The 26178-nt window shown below is 43.9% G+C and overlaps 1 protein-coding gene across 1 annotated transcript in view; it reads right to left on the bottom strand.

Annotated features, from left to right (window-relative positions):
- Window positions 1-165: 165 nt before the first annotated feature.
- LOC308374463 (utrophin-like) overlaps window positions 166-26178 on the bottom strand; it is a gene marked incomplete at both ends in the record, with an annotated part of 32502 nt that continues 6489 nt past the window's right edge. Inside the window, 16 exons of the mRNA XM_080850244.1 lie at window positions 166-367; window positions 1781-1846; window positions 5728-5864; window positions 6192-6303; window positions 7189-7355; window positions 9370-9527; window positions 11098-11183; window positions 11497-11698; window positions 13326-13400; window positions 15400-15461; window positions 16251-16311; window positions 18448-18514; window positions 20436-20674; window positions 20906-21026; window positions 24950-25130; window positions 25260-25384. Of these exons, the coding sequence (XP_080706370.1) occupies window positions 166-367; window positions 1781-1846; window positions 5728-5864; window positions 6192-6303; window positions 7189-7355; window positions 9370-9527; window positions 11098-11183; window positions 11497-11698; window positions 13326-13400; window positions 15400-15461; window positions 16251-16311; window positions 18448-18514; window positions 20436-20674; window positions 20906-21026; window positions 24950-25130; window positions 25260-25384 (2061 nt within the window). The remainder of the gene's footprint in view (window positions 368-1780; window positions 1847-5727; window positions 5865-6191; window positions 6304-7188; window positions 7356-9369; window positions 9528-11097; window positions 11184-11496; window positions 11699-13325; window positions 13401-15399; window positions 15462-16250; window positions 16312-18447; window positions 18515-20435; window positions 20675-20905; window positions 21027-24949; window positions 25131-25259; window positions 25385-26178) is intronic.

Consider the following 26178-nt stretch of genomic DNA (forward strand, 5'->3'; position numbering starts at 1 on the left):
CAAAAGTCACTTGTCCGGTTTGACCCTGCTGACTGTCAGTTCAATAAATCCATCAGAAACGGCAACTGAATGATTTGTGTTTTATGAGCGCTCCAGAACGTGGCTGAGCCGTTCCTCTCTCGTCTTCAAATTGTTATCCTGGCGCGTGAGGAGAGTGCGGGTGTATTAACAGCTCTCCTCTTCTAGGGCAGATACGAGACCATCAGGTTCCTCAGGCATCTCGCTCCTCTCTATGGCTTGACCTTGGACTGGGCTGGAGGTGTGGCTGTGGCTGTGTTTGTGGGTGTCCCCTTGCTGGACGTGGAGGGGACTGCAAGATGTGCTGGCAGTGTGTGCCTCTGGTAGGATAAACTCGTGTTCCGGGAACCTGAGGGGGAGGGGAGGGGAGGGGAGGGGAGAGAAGAGGGGGTTGTTTGTGTGCCGACAAGGCGGACGTGAGAAACGAAAGAACAGGGAGATTTAGATTCCAGTGAGATCTCTCATTTGAGCAATAGCCAAATCCACACAAATAAATATGAATCCACAGATTTGCGCTGAATAATCCCCCATGAGATGACATAGGCCTTCTTGTTTACCCAAACAACAGGTCCTCAAAACTCAAAATATACTTACATTAATCTTCATTTTACCTGCAACTATGCACCACCCTTTTCAAAATGTGTTATGGGGTCTTTAATGTGGAACCAAACCCTGCTTTAATTTCTCCTTAGTGTGTTGGTCTGTGATATAAACCAGCCCCTTAATTCTCCCTTAATCAATGCAGAAATCTAATTAGTTTTCATTGCATTCTATTTAAGGGCTTCTATTTCATAGTGCTGGAACTTTCATTATGGAACAGTACCCTTCCTCCACTGTAGTGTGAGACTAATGTGTCGTATCTATTGTAGCGGTCAAAATATTACTCTCGAACATATTTTAGAGTTTTTGGAGGAAATGTGTTCACTAATAATTTTGAAATCATAAAAGTATGCAAGGTTATAACTTTGCTAAATAAAATTACTCTGGAGTTTTCTAGTGATTTGTGCGTATTAGACTATAATTCTCCAGCTGCTGCTTGATAGAGTCATCACAGTAAACTAAAGCACTGCTGCCATCAACTCCAGAAGAGCACTGAGAGAAGAGTGGAGGTATTTTTTTCAGAAGTTTTGCCTTTAGGTTTTTTCCTTGCATGGGAGAAAAGGTGGGCACGCCATGGAACACGGCACTATCTGGAGGTTAAGGTGGGCACGCCATGGATCAGGGCACTATCTGGACGCTATGGTGATGAATACTCTCATTAGTCACGATAAGGCAAAATTAAGGAGAGCGCTTCGGTGGAATATGAGTTCTTTCCAATTAAGTCTTACTGAGATAAAAACCTGACTGCAAATGGGTTTTTTAAACGATTAGTACCACCCTGTAACCCCCATCTGGAAAAGGGACACAAGTCACCATAATCTGACCAAAATGTATTGTGCTTCAAAAATATAATATATAGGGTGGATTGTAATTGTGATCTAATTTGTTAAAAAAAGGAATGTTTAGAGAGTTAATAAACAGTGAGTGACCCCTAGCCGTGATCCTTATTTTCCCTGTTGTCGTCTGTTCCCTGTTGTGCTCTTATCATATAATGGGAGCGCTGAAGGTAACTATTGACACAAGCTTGGGAATAACAATGATGATCTTTACAAGCAAATTCTCGTAAACTGTGGTGCATGATTTTGATTAGACCTCACAAATCTCCTGGTCGGTGGCCGTCCAGACGGAAACTGTCTGTCTGTCAGCTGATCTGATGACTCACCCCCCTTCTGCGTCTGAAGCAGATTCCACAGACACGTCTCGCTCCCAGCCTGCTATCGGAGCCATCCTGGGACCAGTCAAAACAAAAACAACAAAATAAAAACACAGCTGATATTGTGGATAAAATGTCTCAGATAAAGTAGCTCCCTGAAGGCTGTTTTGCTTGGCTTAGCTCAAGACAGAGGAAATGAGAGAGAAGCTGAGGCAATTTTAGGGATACATGTTTCCACCTACAGGGATTCACTCAGTGTAGGCTTATATCTGAAGCATCTACCCTAAATATAATCAGGGGTGCTGTAAAAAACAAATGAGAGAACGATGGAAGAGATTTTTTCAATATATGGATGTGCCAAAAATCAGGTATTTAAAAAGGCGACATAATGAGTGTATAGCTGTGATGTATGAGCTAGTGTGGTGTTTAGTATAACAAGGGTGTATGGGCAGTAAATTAGGTCCGCTCTTTAAATCGAATACAAAGTGTCCTTTCCCCCATCTGCACAGTGAGTCAGCAGAACTCCACACGGTCTGCTGGCTGTGTGGCCAAACTGTAAACAGATACCGTTCTTGGAACCCACCATCCACCAAACAAAGAACTCTTGCATGACCACACATCATCTATACATAGAACAACTTTGTGGAGATGACTCAGTTTGCGAGTGGATCAGTGGCTGTTCATGGTTAATGCTGTGTTGCAATGAATGTGTGGTTTGTCTAAGCCTGATGCAAAATGGAAAACTAATAGTATACACCATACCTATTTATGTGTTATGTGCAATGTAATGTCATATCTACATTGTGACATGGTTGTATTTCCTAATGAAAGTGGCGAGTAGAGATGAGACTGTGTAGCATAGATAGAGCAACACTCACTCATACTGTTCTGGGCACATGCGGAGAAGAGGGACCGGCCTGTGAGACACAAACAAAGCGCAGATGTTAGAGGAGGCAGGCACAGCACGGGCTCCACACCACACCTTTATTTATTTATTTATTTATTTAAGATTTATTTTGGGCTTTTATGCCTTTATTTGGACAGGACAGTGAAGAGTTGTGGACAGGAAGCGAGGCGGAGAAGACGTGGGGAGAGGATCGGGAGAACGACAGCAGGCCTGAATCGAACCTGTGTCCCCGCGGGCAATGAAGCCCGTAAATGGGGGGGCTTATTGGCTTGCGTCACAGCACATGCTCCACACCGCACCTTTAGACACGGGGGAGTACCTGCTTTTCCACCGGCCTTCAGGCCCCTGAGCTCAACTGCCTGCCCGTCTACCTGTCTAGCTGCATGTCAACCTGTCTCTCTGCCTGCCTGCCTGCCTGCCTGTCTGTCTGGGTCCAAATATAGCCAGTTGTCAAGATCAGACACTGCGCTGATACAGCCTCTGCTACTGAATGTGAAAATAAACTGTTGAAATGGCCCTGGATTGAAGATTGCACATGGAAACATTTATGATGTGAAACCCCCAAACCCCTCGACAGAAAAAACAAAAAAAACTAAAAACACTCAGTATTAGCAGAGATATGAGACAGGGAGGACAGACAAAGGGAGAACAGCTGTTGCAATTGAAGACGAAAGGACATTAAACAGCAAGAGAATGATGAATGTCCCATCCTCTCATTTCCCCACTGATCTCCCTAAACAGACGCCTGATTGCTTCTGTAATTACATGCAAATCCACCAGAGGGAGGAAGCCATTTGTTTGTTGACACAGGAGCACCACAGCTGAGGAGCGGAATGAATAGCCTTGGGTGAGTTGCCAGAGAGAACATGGGCGAGTCAATGAAAGCACGCGCAGCCAATTGGGACGTTTGTGCTCGGGTTTCTCCCTTCCTACTCACCGTGGATGGAGTTGCATTACACAGACAGTCAGAGTCAAGTGGCAGTCATTCAACAGCACTGAAAATATCTCTGAGTTGAGAATTGAGGAATTGTAACGGATGGGATACACACGGAATGACAAAACCCCATGCCACAGTGACTGAAGAAATTTGGCATATGCTTGTACCAAGATCTTTTCTTTAAGGTTTGGTTACACTAACCAATCAACCCTTAAAACTATATTAAAATGTATGGCCATACCCAGGTTAACTAAATATAACCTTGAATTGATAATAATGCAGAAGTGGTTGTGTTAGAACTGTGCTGCTATTAGCAAGCTGCAAACCATGCACCCGGATAGGGCTTTTGTTTTCACTTCAATCACTGTACTTTGAGGTATACTCCCAAAGTTTCATCAGCCAGTTTCCTACACCACAAGGGAACAAAAAAAACTTTGGACCATGTTTACACCAGTGTAGCTGACGCCTACAAAGTTGTTCCTGCTCCCCAAGTACTCCCCCTGTCATCAAACACATGGAACCCAAAATGAGGACAATCAGGACTCCACTCTCCAGCAGTGTTTGCTGCCCAGGCAACCACGGACTCTGAGATAAACACTGACACTTACATCCACCCTATCCTGGATCGCATAAAGGGTACAGGTATGTGGACAGGGTGACAACTCACTCACACAAAAAAAAAAAAATGAAATGCAGCCTTCAGACAACTCAGCAAGGGCAACCTGAGGAGGGGGTTCTCCCAGGCTAAACATAGTTACAAACAGAGGATTGAACAGCACTTCCATCCTCTGACCCCCTGTGCATTTGGCAAGGCATACAGACCAACGGCAAACATCAAGCCACCCAGTACTATGCCCCCAAACAGCTCTGCCTCCCTCCCCAAGGGCTCAGGTACTTCTATGCTCACTTCGACTAAGGAAAAATATGAGGTCATCCTCTAGGCATATCTATCACCCAATGAACAGTCTTTGATGGAATAGCTGGCCATGTTCAGGGCCGGTGCATAGCAGCTGGCCAGGGTCTTTTTACGGACATTTTCAATCTGTCCCTGGCCCAGGCAGTTGTCCCCAGTAGTTTTCAAGACCACCACCACCATCATGCCAGTGCGAAAGCACTCCATTGCTATGGCCCTTCATGACTTCTGTCTTGTCGCATTCACCCTCATCATCGCCAAGTGCTTCGAGAGACTGGTTATTTAACACTTGAAATCCCATCTGCCTGCTACGTCGGACCAATACCAGTTTGCCTGCCACTGCAGGTCAACAGAGGGCGCCGTCTCCACGGCACTCCACTCTTCCCTGACTCACCTGGACAGTCACAACCCGTACGTCAGAAATGCTATTCATTGACTTCAGTCCAACACTGTGATCCCCTTAGCCAGCCTTGTATCAGCACATCCCTCTAAACTTTCTGATTAACAGACCACAGTCTGTGAAGTTAGACAACCTCTCCTCCTCCACTCTCACCCAGAACACTGGCATGCCCCAAGGCTGTGTGCTGAGCCCTCTTCCGTCCTCCCTGTTTACGCATGACTGCATTCCTGTTATCATTGCACCAGAACCATAATCAAGTTCACAGATGAAACCATGATGGTAGGTCTGATCAGAGGTGACAACGAGATGGCCTACAGGGATGAGGTTCAGCATCTGTCCGTGTGGTGTGGGCGACAACTTTTGCCGTCGCTTAACACTCAGAAGACCAAGGAGATCATCATGGACTTCAGGTGGGTTAGGAGCCATACACACCCCCTTCTAAATCAACTGAGCTAAGACTGTATGTCTTGAGGACCTTGGCATCCACATCTCTGACGATCTCATCTGGTCTCTGACCTCCTCCATCCGGGTCAAAAAGGCAGAACAGCGCCTTTACTTCCTACGGAGCAGAACACTCACCTGTGTCCTACTTAGTATACTGATGTCTGTACCACTGTACCATTAACAGCATACTCACAAACTGCATCTCAGTTATAACCCAGCACACTTTGTTGGATATATAATGGGTCATATTAATGGGTCAAGTCATAGATCGGCTGGTTTATTAGAAAAAAACTTTTTTTCTAAAGTAAGCAGAAAACCTCTGCATTTGTGTCATGGCGCCTCCAACAGCACTCACATGTCCATGCTGTCCTCCTCCAGGAAAAGCTGCACCGGAAGGTAGCCGAGCCGTGGGTGCTTGGCAAAGTACTTCTTCGATCGAAACTTGTTCTTCAGCACTTTGGTGAAGTCACGCACGTCCTCCCCAGAAGTGGTCTAAAAGGGGAAAAAGCTTTTAGCTTGGGTGGGAAACATGAGGGCCAATTGTGTAGACACATTGTACTGTACTCTCTTGGGCCTGCATTGCCTTCACTGGTCAAAATGTGTTTTAATGTCTTAGAATGTGAAAGCCTGTAAAAGGTAAAACGTTTTTTGAATTGTCAAAAAAATAAAAACTTCCTGTCTGACCCAGAAGCACGGATCTAGCTTTACTTGACACTTCTGATAGGGTACCCTACTGTGGACGGAGTGACGGAGGAGAAAGGAGGGAAAGATTGACAGGGGGAAAGGATGAGCAAGAAAGGCATTGCTGTGAAAACTTACTGGGGTGCAGTACTCCACCATAGGGTAGGTCAGCTTATGGCCCTTTGCCGTCCTCCCCGAGAAGAAACAGTTTTGGCACACGTCATAGTTAAAGTGCTTCAAGCTGCGATACCTGAAATGGAGATGGAAAACAGACCTTAGCGATTGCAATCAGGTAGACTGATTTGCATTTGGGCACTGAAAAGTCTGCTTTTCAAAGTTAATGTATTAAAAGGTCCCACTTCCTACAGGACAAATTATACTTACCTGGCTAAATGGAGCAAATCGGCTGCACATATGAGCTAATGACAAGCATTAGGTAAGAACAGCACTTAATATCCATCTTAATGTCTACACTCAATATCCATCTGAATGTCCCCACCTACAATGTATTTACTGTCGTTTTAGACTGCAAAAGCTTGACGTCCAAGTCATTCATGGATTGGAAATGTTGCAGTGAATACATACTCTTGTCCCCATTAGTGGCAAGATTACCACTGATGTTCTGTCCAAAAGGGCAAACCAGTTGAATACTATATGTCCATGCTCATGTGACTAATGTTAAGTTAAATAAAGTTAAAAAAAAATTATATTGTTGAATGTCTACAACTACCAGGTCGTTAGACCACATTTTAACGGTCATCAAAGTAACACATGGATTGGCAATGTTGTAATGAGTGCCAGCTCTTAATGGAGATTATAATACGGGTAGATGAAATCAAGCATTCTGATTGGTTGAAAGGAGGTCACGGGGTGTACTGTATTGAGCGATAATGTACTGTACAGCTGTTTACATTTACCTGAGTGTTCCATATCAGTGCGCACTCAAAATATACTACCTTAGTTAGAAAAAAATGGCGGACCAAATCTCCGTTGATCATCGTATTTGTACCCTTGATGTTCTGTGCAAAACACTAGACCAGCTGAATACCCCCCACACCATCTAAAGAACCACCAGTGTCTGTGTTTATGTGATTATCTGCCCAATCAGGTCCAGGCTTTGCTGTGCAGGCTCTACCTGAAGCCCAGCATGGGGCACTCCCGGCACATGTTGCAGCGGGCCTGGTGGCGGGCGCTCTCTGCAGACACCACCCTGTGGAGCACTGGCAGCCACACCATCGCCTGAGGCTCCAGCTGCATCCAGTCCACAAACTGCTCCAGGTCGATCTCTCCATCACTGCCCACCTGCAGGGCACACGACACACTGGGTATGTTTGGCGGTGAAGAGGAATCATGTCTTTATAGAACAAAGCAATGTCAACACAAAATGTAAGATTTTGTTCCATCTAAGTTGTTTACATTTACATTAAGTAATTTAGAAGACGCTTTTATCCAAAGCCACGTTCAAGGGAGAGAACAATCAAGCTACCAGCAAAAGAGAGCTAGTGTAACAATAAATACTATTTACATACTGACAGTAGTAGAACAATGCAGCAAATATGTTTGATTGCCGGTTTATATACCCATCTGAACATATCTGGTACAAACCAAACTAATGCATATGTTTAAAACATATTATTGCTGTGATAAGACTGATTTGTGTACCCACCTGTTGCTAATCATACAAAAATTGAACCAAGCAATAGTTCTAGAAAGACCGTTTATCCATACGATGATCCACTTCATTCAATGGATTTTGTTAGATTTAGCCTGTTTTTGACTCAACTTAATTGTCAAAAGCCAGAGAAAACCCAATGGCAGATTTGTAGAAAAAACCTGACAAGTCCCACAGGCTGCTCATTATTTGTGAGCACGGCTGCAATTAACCTTTTCTGAGAACACCTGGCTTGGCAGAAGCTTGATCGCCTCCCTCATTTCACGCACCAGAGATGTATAAAGAGCAACTCTAGAACGACAGTTGTATACCTACGTGAAAAGAAAACAAAGTAGCTTTTCGATATGTCTCAAAGACGTGGTAAAACAACATTTGACACCGCACAGCTTCTCCACTACTGGAGTGAACTAAAAACCTCCAAACTCAGGCTGTGTCCCTGGGTAACCTTGTTCACGAGAGGTAAGTGGAGAGGCCATCGCTAATTTTAACCCTGCGGTCTATCACACTGACGCAGGTCGTTCCCCTCTCTCCTAAAACTGCATTAAAACTGCTACTCCAGTTATGGATCAATTACAGGCGGGCTATAAAAAGCGTGGCTATCAGGAGGCACCTCTTTCATTACATGCAACATTAAATGGAATGAGCCGTGGTGTGGTGAGAGCACCACACACAGAGAGAGATGTAGGGAGAGCAAAAAAGAGAGAAGGAGACAGGGAAAGGAGGACTGGCAGAGAGGGAGAGAGAGAATCAGGGGGAAATGAAAGAAAGAGAGGAATGGTAGAGTGAGTCACAGAAGGGGCATACAGATAAGTTGTCTAGATATATAAACATTCCAAAATAGCCACCAAGGCGCTCTCTGACATGAGCACTTCATCAGAAGGCATTATGGGTAGAGCTGTGGGTAAATCATTGGGATTCATTGGGCGTCAAAAGAGGATGTGACTCCCCTCGTGGGTGTTGGGAGTTGTAGACGGGACAGGCTGTAAGACTCTTACTCCTCCAAAAGGCCTACTTGCATTCTGTTTCATATTTACTTCAATTTAAAGCAATCGATTCAAGGCAGAAATGGTCTCCCGCCATAATGCCATTTTTAAGACCAAATAGAAAGCTGGCTACAGTTCACTCCCAAGAAAATAATGGTTGTACAATGCTCTTAGATAGACCTCTAGACAGCACATGAAATGGTGCCCAATATATGCTCTTTATCTAACTCAGGAGAATTCAGACAAACTGACTGGGAAATGGCTTTCTTCCAGAACTTTTTCCTTTCATTATTAAGACCCTGAAAACATCTTGAGCTGATCTCCAGTGCCTCCCAGCAGACATCTTTTTTTTCCTCACACAGTTTTTCACTTATTAATAATCTGATCTCAGCCTGTAAAAGGGTTGGAACCGAAGCAGGGAAGTGTTCTCAACTGCAGACAAGTCAGAATATGATAGATATGGATTTGCCCAGAGAAACTGAATCATTTATTTTTCTTTCTCTTTGAGACTGCCTCTACATCTGTCACCGGACCATTCCCAGTGGAGGAGCAGCGGGTTCCATGCCTATCAGGGGCTTTGAGCCCTACTTGTGATGCTGCTGGTGTAAATCGCAATGCCATCGAGTGACCCAGCGAGGGTCCCCCGGTGCTCAGGCTTTACCAGCTGGAGGCAGCTGCGGACGCTGGGCTCCACGTTGCCCTCGCCGAAGGCGGAGGCCTCATCCAGCTGCTGCGGGATCTGGAGGGAGGCACTGAGGAGCAGGGCCAGCCCCCGCTGGTCACATGACTCCCCAGGGGGCACCACCTGGCAGAAGAGGTCTGGAGGGAGGGGTCAGAGGAGGGGTCAGAGGAAGGCCAGAGGTGGGGGGGGGGGCAATAAAAACAAAAACACCCACATACAGAGATGATGACAACCTGACTCACTCGGATGTCCTTAACCATGGAATGGATTGTAGAATAATAACAGCTCACTTGCACAGAGGGAGAAATATTGGCAAACTACCTTCCTTAGAGACTAGAGGCACCTGACAGCAGGTGTTTGTGATAATAACTTTTTTTTCCCATGGCATCTGTCATGGATCTGAGGTCTCTATCCAGGCATGAATAGTAATGGTGAAATCATGCCAAATACTAATACCAAAACATAATAATAAAAACAAGGTGACACAGGTGAAAACCCCAAACACCAATCAATTAACAAATAGATATAAAACCAAAACTGAAAGTATAGCATAAATTCAACAGAATGAATGAAAGTGACAGTGGCAAGTCTCCCTTGGTAGCTCAAGACAGAAGGCGAGGTAAGCTTCACCTCAAGTACTGTATGTAATAGGCTAACTGTGAGGAGTCTTAAGTAAGTAAGTAAGTAAATAAGACTGTATTTATAAAGCACATTTCATACAAGAGTTGCAGTTCAAAGTGCTTTACATAAAACAGTTAGAGGGCTGGCTGTGTCTCTCAGATTCTCAGATTCTCTCAGAAGCAGTGCTAAAGCACCATATCAAATACTCGAATCCCAGCAAAACTTGTGTGCTAATGACGGATGGAATACTAATGTGCACCACCACAAAAAAAAAAAAAAAACGGACAGAGCACCAAATTTGCATTATTTTTTGTTTGGCAAACTATTGCATAAGCCTTTAGTATGAACCAAACAGCCAGGGGAGAATATGTGGTATTTTAGAGTGTAAGGTAAAACATCAGTGGAAAGTGATATATATACAGTACGTCCCTGTCAACACCGAGATGACTGAAAAGTTGCATAGATACATGAGAGACTAGTCCTTTTAACAGCTGAGCTCCCTGGGGCACTTTCATGGATAAAACTGTCCTGGTTGCACATCACTTGGCCACTGATGCTCAGCTTTGAACCCAACCCATCTGTCCACAGGCAAGTTTTGATATTATCTAATCCATGCATGGTTGTTTTGCATGGCTGTTGGCAAAATGTATGCACTTTCTGACTTTGTCATTTAGTGTTTGAGGCACTTTTGGGATGATTTGGAAGCATTTGGAACTCATTGCCACTTTAATGGTCATCAGCACACAGTTGCAATGGAGGGTAACTTGGATGGGGAAGTAAAAACCTAATTTGCATGGTGATGTAAAACATTGAAGCTAAATTTGGCATTTCAGCAGCACTGATTTGAACCAGAGAATTAAAACCTGTCTCAATATAACTCAACAGGCAGAGCCTTGGGCTCAATACGTATACGTTTACTATGAAAACGGACCCTAGGTTTAGATAAAAGCACACCTAGGTTTTCACAGTAGCTCATCTCTACTGCTGTATTCAATGCCTACATTAGACATAGTCTATTGATTTTTGTCACCATGCAAGACCAAACAGACATGCTATGAATTACAAGGATTGTATTATAGAGCGTACATTTGTACTTATCCTCCAGGTGTCCTTTGGAGAGCGATAGAAGTCCAATTTTCATGGAGAGCGCCCGCACCTTCCCACTTCTTCCTCTGTTGAGAAAAATGACCCCATGAAACCATCCAAAGCTTTTGTTAAACAGGCACTCCATCTTGTTTTATGAGGATTGGGTTTATCCTGTGGAACATCTTTTTTTTTTTTCATCAAGGTGCCCTTTAAAATGCAAGCCACAGAGGGAAGCTGCATAATTCATGTGCAACAAGTCTGCCACAATAGCCTTTTGGCAGCAGACCCAAACCACACATTACACGAGAGCCATAGACATGGGTGCATTATGAATATGGGTGTTATAGATGGGCATTCCAGCCCAGTATATCTAAGTGTCAAAAGCAGAAGAGTACATACGTGTCGTAGACGTTTAGGAGCCAGTTTAGACACATATCCACACATAGAGGTGTGTTGACAAGGTCTGGGTGCTGCTGTTCGAGTCTGTTGTAGATGGACCCCAAGCAGCTCACGATATCAGCTATTTCCAGGAGCTCTCCGTTCTGGTTCAGCTGGTGCTGATCAAAGACACTTTGGGCCAAGGCCAGGTCTAAAAGGTCCACTGCAAACACAGACACAGACACACACACACCTAATTCACCACAAAATCTAATTTTCTCTCCTTTTCCTACACCTCCTGAGGGACCTTCCCTTAATGACATTCACTCAACGCATATTAATGAAAGCTATCCGAGCGTGACCCAATCAGGCCAAGCGCAATGATGGTGCCCGCGTGGAGAAGGCTGAATGGATGAATCCTCATTTCCGCGCTGGGTTCCCCGTGTTCACTATGTAGCTGCCAAATGTGAGGACCCTGCCTGATGTGAGTCCGCCAATAGGATGTCTAGAGTCCGCCGCTGCCTGATGTGAGTCCGCATGCGCAAACACAAACGGTTTACGGCAGAAGGCTCAGGAGCAAACTATCCAAGACGTGCATTCTCATACATGGTTTAATATCAACGTATCTGGCTTCTCTTAACGCATAATGTAGGTTTATTTAACGTAGTGTTTTATAATTTTGTCAACGGTTTACAGCATATGGCTCAGTGTCAACATATGGGGCTATGTTGTATTACTGTTACTAGTAGGCTAATGAATGCACTGCTTAACTAATAATTCAATAAACATGAAGCTTAACATCATAAAACTTGGTGGATTTCAAACGTAAACAAATGCGCTTGTCATTCCACTTCATGCTGTAGCCTACACCACCGGCATTACCTGGCTCGTTGTACTACAATAGTGTCGCAAAGTTTGCGCATGCGGCCTCACATCAGGCAGGTCCTCACATTTGGCAGCGACACACTAATTAAAAAGTCCTGTTTGGCTGTCTCGGCTGGGACTCCATAATGTGACAGCGCTCTAGCTTACGCTGTCCAGCTGCCAGCTGCTAAGATTTCTGACATGGGACTGAAGGGGAATGCCAGCGAATAATGGATAAGGAAGACGTGTAGGGGTAAGAGATGTGTGGATGTGTGGATTTGGGGGGGGGTCGGGGGTGGGGAGGTCATGGGGATTACACCATAACCCTTAAAGCCCTTGGACTTGTGCAGCATATTTTACTATCTATCACTCTTCAACACCATTATACCAGTTTACCTTAATACAAGAGCTAAAATTTAAAGGGACCTTTACCATATAAAAATACACAAACGGATGTTACGTTAATTTGGCTTTCTTTTCATGACAAAATATTGTATTCCCATAACTCTTTGGAACAATTAGGTAAAGTCAGAAATAATTAAGTCAAGAGAAAATTTTAATTAGCAAGGCTATGTAGCTCTGTGCTCGCTGTGATTTCCCTGCAAACCCCAAACACCCATCTCTCTCTCTCTCTCTCTCTCTCTCTCTCTCTAGTGTGAATGCCTCACCAAGGGTGCTGACTGAGTTGTTTCTCACCCGCTAAAGTGATTTGCAGGGACTCACCATGGCTAATGGAGGCTTCTCCTCTTCATTATGCGCCAAATGCGTCTTCATATTTTTTGCTACAAGAATTGTGTGCCCCGCCACGCGCCACTGTTAATCTGGGCTCAGGATTCATTGTGAAGCCATATGAAGCAGCTGCGTGATCCTGGTCGTGACCGACCCCTCTACCTCTATCAACCCCTGTTATAAATCATTGCACATATTGATCGTGATGCGAGTTGTTTTATTTACTTTAGAGAGTATTACGGGGAGGTATCACTTACAGCAGAGGGCCTTCTGCAGCCTGCGTGTCTTCATTGCTGTGCGGTAGGCAGAGAACCTCACGTGGTTCAGATCCGCTGGAGGGCAACAGCACATGGAAGGTACATACAGAACAATGAGACATCTTTGTTTACTGTACATTTCTAGAATGAGAATGTTTACCTGCTGTCAAAAGCTTGAAATGTTGCCAGAACAAACAACAAAAAAATACAAGGAATCCTGAAAACAATCCATTAATCTAACTCTATTTATTTATGGCATGGGGGAATACAAACAAAGAAAATTCTATATGAATATTGCCTCCCTATTATCATGCATTACTGTTGTATTTGTTTTGCACTTGTTTTTCTTAAAATGTAAAAAGGAAAGATTCAGTGATAGAGTCTTGTAACCAGAAGGATGACCCCTAGATGAAGCTTTATGGATCTGGACGTGGTCCAGTCCGTCAGGGTTGGCTTTGTAGTCTCTCAAGAAGAGAAATAACTGCTACAATAGCTAGCAGAATGGCATGTTGAGTTTTTATTTCCAGACAGGTCTCTTTCTAAAATGTAAACACGCTACAATTGCATTTGGAGAAGTGGAATGCTCATTAAGTAAACACCAAATCTATGACACGGCACATTTCACTCTCTTCCTCTGAACTCTTCTCTGGAAATCATCCAAAAGAACAGAGAACTGTTATAACATGCTCTCTAAATCCTGTCGCATGAGCTAGACACCATCATTTTCTTGGCAGACCCTTCACTCATTCAACTCACAGTAAAAGGTATTTCATCCCTTGTTTATGTATATCGTAGCCACTTTGTGTGACATGCTGACAACTTAATCATCAATATTGGGACACATTTCATTTCATATGTCAGGATTATCCCCATCACTGAGCTCTCCCATTACGCCCCCAGGTGACTGCAGTCGCTGGCTTTGGTTTATAAAAATGAGCGACTGCGTGGGGTGAGGTCATCATTCCCTGCTGCATAGATGTCTGACAACTAAGAGCAGCACAGAGCCACCCATGAGTTGGCGGTGGCGATGGCAGGTGACATGGCAGTGGGGGGGGGGGGGTGAGATAAACTAAAGATTTTTTTAAGCACCCTAGGCTCACACAGCTAGATGCCTGCTACACCATACACACAACATAATACAATGTGGGTGTGCTGTGGAGTTGTTGATGCAGTTGTGGGTGTGATGCATTTGAAACATTCCAAAACTAATTTCACGCTGCTTGAAGGAGGAGTTCTAAGTAGTGGTGCAGATTTGAATAGAAAACAGTTAAAAGTGATTGATGCTGTGGGCAAGATTTAGGACGAATTGCAGCAATTTTCTCAATGGCTCTCATGGTGGTTTTCAATACAACATACAGTAAGTAAAGGATGTCTCCATACTGGGTTCTTTTCAGTATGAAGTGTTACATGTATGTCTAACCTTGTGAGACTTTAATCGCCCAAAACAATACAGACACTCAATGTATAGAACCAGTTTGCCTTTTGACAACATTGAGTCATTTGAATATTCACAAAACATATGACATATGAATTTATATCTAAGATATGGATTTATCCTTTTTAAAACAGAATGCTACCCTGATGCATTAAGGTTTAGAGCTCTAAAAAGAGCAGAACTTTGGATTCACTATAAGTGTACCTTATTTAAATGCAGATAGCAGAATAGGTGATGTAGTGAGAAGACAGAGCCATAGGCAAAATAGCGGTCCGCCAGCCCACACAACAGTTTGTTGAGTAGTAGTTGGCATGGAACAAGCAAACACTGAGGCCACACCAGCATCCTCAATGTGAGCGCTGGCACACTGTTTAAAAGAGAGGCTGTCCCCAACCTGATTTAAGGTTTAAAAGACTGTACATGGAAGCCCATGCTCTGGCATAGTATGAGAATTAAAAAAAGCTAAAAAAAAAAACAGATCCAATTACAGACCTTTGGTATTTTGAAATTGAATCTAACAGTTTAAACATTCCCATACAAAGACATTAACATTAACATTATTACACTGTTGAGGTTGAGTTAGTTTTCTTCAAAGATGTATGACCTCATATTTGTTTATGTTGATTTGAATGGGCTTACCCATTGAGTGGAAAAGCTGTGTCACTTTTGGATGGTCCCAAGTGGTGGTCTGCATCTCATGACTGGCAAGAGGTACAGTAACAGGAACAAAAACAGTAAATGAAAAAGAAATGATAATGATATGCTATGTAGATATTTAATTTAGATTGTTTTACACTGTTCCAACATCATAAGTTCAAATATCTGGAATACAAATAATATTTACATCTTACAAAAAAGACACTAAGCTTATATGCAAGACAATGATGAAGGTGAATGTGGTGACTTTCTTCAACTTTTTTTATTTCTAATAGCATGTGATTCGGAGTAACATCCACTCATTTACTTGCCTAAATACCTTCATCCACTAAATAAAAAAGATGCTTTATAATGTTTTAGTGGACTGCATTGTCATTTATGGACACTGACTAAAAGCAATCGTTGGGGAAAATAACAGCAGTGCTGTAAATTAGGGGCCTGGGCTGGGCTGCTGCTGAAGTGTGATTTATATTTGACTGAACCCAAACCCCACATGGCTGGGCACTCTGTCTCCTCAGCTAGGAGTCATTCTGATCCCTGATTAACCCTCAGTTTTAATGCCTCTGAGATGAGTCAACCGTTTTACAATGCACATAAAAAACATCGCTCACACCCAATATATGCCTTCATAAAACATCAGGCATGTTGGTGGGCCAAGTTTTGTTGTATGCTTTGTTTTCCACAGTAAAAGACGTTTGCCTCAAAGCCCAGTGGGGTCATGACAGCAGTGACACAGCAAAACACAGTGGCTGCCCTGGCAGATGCTGTAATCCTCCTTCCTGTGCGGCAGCGCCAGGAGATGGATGATAGAGAGGACAAAGGTAAGAACTCACTTGATGTAATATGGAACGTTGTTTTGGGTGACTGCCCGTTGCCATGGGAACTGCACCGAAGCTGTAAAAAGAGAGGAAGCATTTATGAGTATTTATGGAACACACAGGAAGTGCCTCTTAATATACGGGGGTCCATTCCACTCCCGAAGATTCTCCAAAAAACACACTCAGCCTTTCAATCCATATTTACATTTTAGGGAACCGCCATGTTGTGCATTTCAGCTAGTAACAACAGCCCATTGAACCCATGATTTGCTCCCAGGGGGCAAGTTTAGTCGCAGGTTCCTGATTTTTGGCAAGGGGGTCCTAAATTCGGCTTATCAGAGGCCCTCTCTGTGATGTTCTCACAACAGAGGACTTGCACTGTATACTGTGGCAACAAGCCTTGTTGTCTTGAGGAATGTGTTGTCTTGAGGAATCTGTACCATTGGCATGAGTTGTAGCAAATGCATGGGAATGGAGGTTGAGGTAAATAACCAGCCATTTAAAGAAATGAAGGGCTCTTCTGCTCTTGAGCTCTTCTTCTCCTCTCCTCTCCTCCCCTCTCCTCTCCTCTCCTCTCCTCTCCTCTCCCCTCTCTCCTCTCCTCTCCTCTCCTCTCCTCTCTCTCTTACCCCCTCTCCTCTCCTCTCCTCTCTCTCTTACCCCCTCTCCTCTCCTCTCCTCTCCTCTCCTCTCCTCTCCTCTCCTCTCCTCTCCTCTCCTCTCCTTTCCTTTCCTCTCCTCTCCTCTCCTCTCTCTCTTACCCCCTCTCCTCTCCTCCCCTCTCCTCTCCTCTCCTTTCCTCTCCTCTCCTCTCTCTCTTACCCCCTCTCCTCTCCTCTCCTCTCTCTCTTACCCCTTCTCCTCCCCTCTCCTCTCCTCTCCTTTCCTCTCCTCTCTTCTCTCTCTTACCCCCTCTCCGCCACGCCCATCAGAGGCTGGCTGCTTCTTCTCTTCCTCTCCTCCCTTCTTCTCTATTTCTTACGTAACGATCCCTTTATCTTATTCCCTCTCTCATTTTGGGCTTGTTTTAAGGTGCCCAAAATGAGATGTATTTAGGTTAATTAGGTTTAAATGGCAACTATTATATTTAACTATTGGCAACCATTTCATTTAAAACTACTGTCTTTGTTGATGGTTGTTAGCAGCATTTTAGCTTTCTATCTGGTCTGTGAAATTAAGTTTAGCATTTATTATAAACTGTTCATTCATACAAATGCCTCTTTGCCATCCCTTTCCTTATTTAATACCTAGCTAAATGATTCATAGTGTACAGTAATGTTAGAAATAACTGTACAATTTAATGAAGTCAGATGATGTGTGATCCACTTTAACTTCTAGCATAATAATTTCCATTGGTAATCATAACTACCTGTTACAATGGACATGACCAAAGTACCATTAACAATCCCAACGTGCATTTCTGCGTGCAAGCGAGCACCCAAAGATGTCACTCACATGTGTGATGTCACTTAAAAAACAAGGAGACTGAGGGGAAAGCAGGGTGAAAAGATGGCCATTGGGCAGCATAAGATGGTACTATAAGCTTGACTGCATCCCCATAACTGGTGCTTTAATAATGAAGTTGTTTAAAGTTGCCTTTACTGTTTGGAGGTCAGATCAACAGTCCTCACTGACAAGATATGATAGCTCTTCCCATGGGGACGTATCTGCCTGGTTTACTGTGCCTTTCACCCACTGTGTGAGAGTATTGATTGGTTCTCACATGCCGAGAATCATCGGTATGCACAACACCCAACGCCGTCTAATCAATCTGCCTGTCATGTTGTTGGGGCAGGCCTTGAGTAAACAGTGGACATGCGTCATTTCATTTCTGAGGAGAAAATCTAACCACTGGTCCATTACAAACACTGTGCTGCCAACATCAAAGAGACTTCCTTCACTCAGGTGGCAAAAGGAGAGTGCTTAACCATTAGATATTAACCTGCGTTAGCATAGCTGCATCTGTTATCAGCAGATGTTCACACTTGAACCTGAAATCCCCTCTTTAAAACCCACACCGGCAAATGCAATTAAGTTTTAAATATTTAATCATGATAAAGTTACATTTAAATATGTACTGATTTTAAATGTTTAAAAGTTGATTGAGTTATTTCGTGAAAAGAATATTCAAAGAGTACTTAAAATTAATTCAAATTCACAGGGGTAAATCAGGATTTAAAAAAAAACTTGGCATGTTAGTAGTTCTGCTTACTGGACAGGAACTCCTGGGACAGAGGTGTTGCCTGCAGTGGACTGATGGATCCATTTCCAGTTTCCCCCTGATGGCCGTCAAGGAGAGACAGAAATTACTTTCTAAATCCTCAGCACATGTCAGCAGAGGCCACGAGCACACACACACAAAGGAACAAATCCTGTCACGGTCTGCTGAGAACGATGTTTCTGGAGTTAACCCAGAAGACAAAAGAGCTGCATTCGAAATGACTATCATCAGCTGAAAGGGAGAGGGTGGAGGCTGAAAGGTTGAAAGTGAAGATGATGAATGCTGTTTATGCAGGGAGGTGAAGGCTAGCCTCAGAGGTATCCGTGATGAGACAGCCAGACACCTCCGATCGACCAGACAGGACCCATCAGAATGTAGGTCAGGTAAAAAAAAACCTCCCTCCTCGTGCAATGGAGGGGTCATGGAGTCATCACCGAACCAAACACCTCCAACCAGGTGACGACACAGTGGTTTTGTTATTCAGTTCACACAGTGTACGTTCTTTAAAAATCAGCCAATCAAAACGACAAGAATTTACGACTGAGGTTGCTGTGCCATGTTGAGAGGCCCTGGGGACAGATGTGGGTTTGTGTGGTGCTGTAGGGCTAAAGGCCGGATTATACTCAGTTTTAAACGCCCTGGTGGAGCAGGGGACTCAATTTGAGCGTTTAAAACTGAGTATAATCCGGCCTTTACCCCTACATCACCACACAAACCCACATCTGTAAGTTACGGTTCTGCGTCTAAAACCGACCCTAAATTCCACTTAAGTGATCTCAGGGGAGTCACTCAAGGGTGGTGGGGAGGGAGGGTGTTTAAAAAAAAGAAAAGAAGACGAAAACACAAGACTAAACGATCACTGTCCTCCAAACTTCCAAATCAATGGAAGAAGGTCGTCATGCTGCGCCAGCCAATTCTCAAAGGGCTGTCTGAGCTACATGCTCATCAAAACTGCCAGACAAGGGCATTAAAGAATGTACACACTAGGAAACAATCAGTGACCCTCTGCGCCCAGACATAACTCTGAGATTTTCAAAGCAATCAATGCTTTCACTTCAAATTATACAGTCACAGGGGCATACATGAACAGGACGGGTCCTATTATCCTCTACAAAGACGCTGTGCCCTAAGGGGACTCTCAATGATCAATGGGTGATCAGATGAATCAGATGTCCTTACCGGAAGGACCTTCCAGCGCGTGCCGAGGTTGTGCAGTTCAATAGACGTCCATGGAGTCAGTTGAATAGTAAATGCTGGATTCTTCCTCACTGCTTGCATAACAAGGGGGTCAGTGCCCTTTACACATCCCTTGAAAGACAAGAAAGCGACAAGCAATGTCATTTTCAACAGAACTATCCGCTGGTACACATTATAACTCCCTACTCCTAAACTCCCTACATTTGCTCAATCTGAATTATCTGCAGTGTCTTTGAGTAGCTTCAGGCTGGCCCAGAAAATGTCACAGTTGACATTTGTTGATTTAAATTCAGTCTGTCAGTTGACAGTCATTGTACCATTGCCAGTACCAATGACAAGGGAAACAAGGACCTTATTTATCTCTTTAACATCAAATAGCAGCATGCTTCAGTTAACCTTTTCCTGCCTTTGTAATGCAGTTTGTGTATGGTGACACAGCGCATGCAGGAATCTTTAGCTTTACTCTTACATTATAACTTAGTAAATGTTCCTCAGCAGCTTTGGTTTTTAACACAACTCAACTATTTAAGAACGTATACAGAGTCTTTGTGCTAAAATAAGATAGTTTCTGAACACAGGCCCATATCTCTTTTTGGTCTTATTAAAACATTTAAATGACATTTAATGTCGTAATTGTAATCCAAAAAAAATAATGAGGGGGTTATTTGATCATAATTATTTACCTTATTAGGGTGAACTTGATGCATTTTGATTTATAATTATTTAGTCTAGAACTTATGACAGATGATTGATGAAAGCCTGTTCTATGTCTTTAAACTCACGGTGGACTGTTCACAGTGTTCCGGTTTAGGGTCAGTTGGTGTGACCCTCACGGGGTGGCCCTCTCCCCCTGCCTCCTCGCCATCCGACAGGCTCTGCTGCAGCCGGTCAACAGCATCCTGAAGCTCCTGTAGCCTGTCCAGAGCCCAGTGCAGCTGTTGCTGCCAGCCCTGCTCCTGTGAGGCCTCTTGCACTGCCCTGGTTGGCCACAGGGGGCGCTCTTCATCAACAACATCTGCAGCTAGGGGCAAAGAGGTGGAGGGAAAGGAGGACAAGTAAGATTCTGTAAACAGTTGCTAAAGTAGTTGTTGGACAACTGACCCTACCCTTGGATCCCAAATCTCTCTCTATATATATTATTGTCTATGGTACTGCCTTGAGATACTCCTCGGTCTCAAACACATGGTTATGATTGGAGGCGAGGGTATGTGTTGGAAGAACAGCAAGAGTGAGGCAGGGCAGCTGGTCACACCTGGGCTCGACTGGCTCTCGGTTTGTGGTCCCTCCTCAGCCAGTGTGGGCAGCGCAGTTAGAGACAGCCACACCTGGTCTCTCGAGCTGTCAGTCTCCTGATCTCTCCGAGTGAGTAAACTCTACACACACACACACACACACACACAAACATACAGAGAGAGAGAGAGAGAGGTTAGTGCTTTGAAGTTAATTCAGTTTCACTGGTATTTACTGGCATTAACCACAGTCGGGTCCACATGATTTCTAAAAATGCATTTCAATCATTTGCGTAAATGGCACTGACTGTATTACGAAAGGTCACGCGGGATTAATCATTCCAATTTCTCTGACAGGCAACCAGGTTGTGCATGAAAAACAAGTTTACATCTCACAGGAACTGAGTGCACTTTCCCAGGGGAATACTGCTTGCTCATGGTCTTAGCATACAAACTCCCTCAAGTCTGCCTCACTTTGCAGACAAATGCATCACCTCATTCATTTCAAGGAGGGAGAAAACACTGACTGATGTTTGGGCTCTCGGGACAACAAAATAAATCTCTATGCAAATAAGCTAGAGCAGACGTTTATGTCTGAAAGATAAAAGAGGTTCCTTAACATACAAACAAAGGTAATGGCTGGTGAACTAAGAGAAACACAAATAAAGTTTTCCAAAGAAGCCAAATTCAAAACACGTCTTTGAATCAGCTGACCTTGGCATAGCAAAGCAGCTTTTTGAAAGAGCTTGTGGTTTTAGTTTATGGACAGCATCAGGGAGTACTTTGATAATATTCCCTCTCGGTATGTGTGTGCTTTTCTGATAAGACACAACATTGCTGATAAAATCAAATTTGGACAGAGCAATTGGGAACTCCTGGAAGATTTAGGAGGGGAGCTGAAGCATCGCTTACAGTGGTGTCTCTGAGGCAGGGTCAGCATTTTCTCTCAGACAGGTGGTCCAGGGGGATTTAAAGTTTTGCACTCACCATGCAGACCACACTACATTTCTCATCACGAAGAGCTGCCAGAATGACTCCCGTGGACTTTCGTGTGTAAATGCCCAAACATTCCATGGATATTTCCATCATTTTGGTGGTGATTATCAAGGGGGAGACTTGAATTTCATAAGCAGTGCTGTCCCAGTCTCTGAGCTCAGTTAAGTTGCGATCTGCTGAATAAAATGGGCACAGCAGATGGTAACCACAGTCACTGAGCATCTCAGAATCTCTCACAATGGGTCAAAAATGCGAGAGCCTGGAGCTCGTTAGGAATTCTCCGCACATATTTGGCTGTTTGCTGAGGATGTGGTGATGGAATCCTCTGAACACCTGACCTTTCCTCAGCTCCAGTGCACTGCACTTCCTCTACTCTCCTGCTACTCAACTTGTGCTCCTTGTGATATAACCGAAAATAGCTATTCTACTGTTGTTTTGTATCATCCTATTCTGTAACTCATACCCCTGGATGTGTACAAAGTCTCAGAACCCCTTGCCCCCAATAGCCTCCTTCCTGCTATCACCTTTTGTCCTCTGCTCTCACCCCTCCCCCCATAGGTGAATCCCTCCATCTCACTGTCTCCCCCTATATATACTATCTGACCGAATGGTATAAATGCTAACATATTCTATAATCAGGTAGAGGGGATCTCAATGCCGAAATAAACTCCAGAAACCTGACTGCGTCTTCCGATCTGTTCTTGAAGTTTGTTGTGCTTATTTAGATTCTATCACTTGTGAATGTTGATGCTCATATAACAGTAATACAGTACAACTGGTAAAGCAAGATGCTGAATGACAACATAACTGTTAAATTCCCAAGGGTAAATTGGTCTAAATCTAGCGAATTAACTACTGGTACCTAAAGGAATGTAAAACCTTGCAAACACCACCAACAACCCTGTTGGCACCGCTAAAAGCTTGCTTACATACTAGCTAGTGTCTTTGTGATGCTGTAAAAGCTTTGTTTACATCACTGGAACATGGAACACTGGACTAGGACTGGCTAGTGGAAATGACAGGTGTCTTGGTCCGCCCTTCACTTAGTCATATATCATCACAATGGGGGCGCGCGGTTGACCAAGGTTCCATTCCTGATTGTTTCAGGATGTCAGGACATTACTTGGTAAGTGTCAGCTGAATACCTGACCTTCACCTTTAAAAAATAATTTGAAGGGGATACCAAAACTAGTTGTCTGCAAAAGTGGGAAATTGTAGCATAGTGTTCCTTTAGTCATAGACTACCAGTTACCGATGATATTCTTTAAACAGACTTCTCAGGAAGTGCTTCTTTTACACACCAGTCATGTCAAGTGGTCTTTGCATTTGTAGCCATTTGAATTTTAGACACTTTTGTTCCACACGCTCTGCCCGATCACGTTAAGATCTGCAGTTGCCATCAGCAAATGAGATTTCTGCCACAGTCCACAGTTAGAACCTAAACACCTAAAAGTCGCTCATCCCTTAGTTTCAAGCCTGCGTGTTTTGTGGTTTCCTCGTTAATTTCTATACAACTCAAACAAGATAGGATATGAATAGCCCTGTTTTTGCCTTTATACTTTCAGATTTACACACCCAGAAGTGGGCCTCTTCTGTATTAACTCTTCTAGTTGCAACAGCTTGCCGCTGTAATTGAAGTGAATTTAAGAGGGCAGGCAGCTAAATCAATACATACATTACAAGCAAACATATTCAAAATGCTCAGTTTTGGGAATTTAAATTCAATTTGTGCGCACAACAGTTTCTGCATGAGAGAGTCAAACTTCCAGTAACCTACTGAGTTCTCTGTACTCCCATCCGGAAAGGGGAGGAGATGGAAAAGGTTACATGGCCCTCAGCACTCTGTCCCTAAGGTGGATCAGACACGAGGTTCCCACCTGCATCATAAGCAGTGTGTTCCCCAACCATTTACTTCAATATTTTTTCCACAGCCTGGCAGCTGGAAGATTATCCCAGCTCAACTCAACCAGCGGAGTGACAATCTCAGCCTACAGACAAATTCATGACAGCTCTTTGAACTAATAATAACCTTGAAGACTTTTTCTTGAAGACTTTTTTAAACTAATGGTGGTGTTTTTTTGTATGGCTACAGATCATTTTCATTATTCAAGGCTATTCCTTTAGATGAGAACAAAAAGAAGATTCAAAGAGAATGGCTGCAAAGAAATGCTTAGGCTGTGCATTCAGCGGTAAAAATGCATCAGTAAAAGTCTGATGAACACAAATTGAAATGGAGATGTATAAAGGCTGGCATATCTATCTGGAATGCAGCCCAACACCTGAGAGAGTTACTGGGCTTGAGATGGAGCTCTGGGTTTATGTTCCTTTTGTGATCCCTCAGCCGCAGTTCAATACCATCCAGTAAATTAATTTGCTTAAAAGGGGAAGCAAACATCCTGGTGATTACCAGCTGCTGCTTTTAAGAAAATCAGAAACAGAGATCAGTCAATGTGGTATTAGCCCACCGAATTCAAACAAAACATCTGGGGGGAAAAGATGATTTAGCAAAAGATTGGTTGTATTGTAACACAGGCAATATGATTTATTGCAATACTTGCAGTTCAGTTATACAGGAAATGTTGTAAATAACTGTTATTCCTTGGCATCCCTTTGTGACTGTGTGCGTTAAAGAATTGCCTCAGAGCCAAAAATGCCTTTCACTCTTTTGGCAGTTGGATGGAGGAGTGTTCATTGTTTGCCTTGCATTAGAGCGCTTACCAGAAGGGCTGGGGGCAGCTAAGAGCACTCACAGAGACAGAACTACCTCTGCAGTAGAAGTGGATATTGACTTCTATCAGCACTGAAATTATATTTAGCATGACATTAGCAGGTTAAATTACATCTCAGGGCATCAATGGTGTGTTTACCACTTAATCACTGAAGCATTAAGGACTCAGAAATAATTTTCACTTCACTTCATCATTCAGCTTCCACTGGCCTTTTTGGAAAAGTATGATTTCATTGCACCAGTGTTACTTTCTTCCATTCCCCCTCCATCTGAAACAAATAACCGTCCTTTTCTCATTGCCCTTGTGCTGCACTGCTCTGTCGGCTCACACCAGAACACTGACCTTGCCTTGGTCCTGCTGCTGGCCTGGAGCAGCCTCTCCTGACGGTCTCTGACCCATCAGCTCCTCTCCGGACGGTCTCTGACCAATCAGCTCCTCGTCCCTCTGCTTCAGCCACGACCAAAGCTCCTCAAGAACGGCCATCAGTCCCGCCCACTTCTCCACACCGCCTTCCAGATGCACTCTGGGAAATGGTTACGGTCACTCAGAGTCTCTTTCCGAATCAATGAGGAGAATATTATTACCAGAGGTCAAGTTCCAAGGAACAAGATCCCCTGCAGGAGTGGATACACCTTTGCATATATGAGCATACCTGCTGCTGCTGGAGGTGCTGTCCTTGCATCCATCTTCTGGCTGTTGTGGGCTGGTGTGCTTCTGCAGGTTACTCATGTCCTCCTTGATGAGGTCATCATGAGCGTCTATCTCAGCTTGGATGTCCTGAGAACAATGAGGGTAGCTGGTTGAGACTGTGTTAAACACACAGCCTAAAGTCAATAATAACATGCTCTTCAGAACATAACTAACAGATGCACTTATCCACCATCTCACAGAGAGAGAAAGAGAGTGAGAGAGAGAGACAGAGAGAGAGAGAGACAGAGAGAGAGAGAGAGAGAGAGAGAGAAAGAAAGACAGAGGAGCTTGAGTGTAGAGCTCAGAAGCCAATGTCCCAGACCTAGCCACATGTGATCCATTTCAAGAGTAAACCTAAATGGAGCACAAGGTGTATCCCTGTTTGACTCTCTGGGAGAGATGTGTGATTTCCAGTTAATGTCTCTGTATGACACGTGTCATAATGTCTGCAATTCTGTTAGGGTGGCTGTGACCAGTTGGTGTGAAAGCATCTCTTTACTGTATGTGTCTGTCAGCATAACCCACCTCTGTGAATGAATGTGTGTGTGTGCGTATGTTTGTGTGTGTGTATGTGTGTGTGTGTGTGTGTGTGTGTGTGTGTGTGTGTGTGTGTTTTTAGATCTGCTTTTCTCAGATGAGGTGGACGTTTCTCTGCATGGTCTGAGCTGGCCATTAAACGGACTTGTCGGACTTGTCTGGCCCCGGCGTGCTGACGTTTCATTTGCATTTATTTAACGGGAGTAGCAGCAACCGGTGCCGATACTGACACAGGGCAGCCTGGAGGGAGAAAAAGAACAAGGGATCGATACCACCCAAAGTGAGTTATCCTGGAATCTTTCTCAAGTTCAGAGAGTGCAATTAGCGCATATTCATCTAATTTA

This window comes from Sprattus sprattus, assembly GCF_963457725.1.
Source record: "Sprattus sprattus genome assembly, chromosome: 13".
Classification (NCBI taxonomy): Eukaryota; Metazoa; Chordata; class Actinopteri; order Clupeiformes; family Clupeidae; genus Sprattus; species Sprattus sprattus.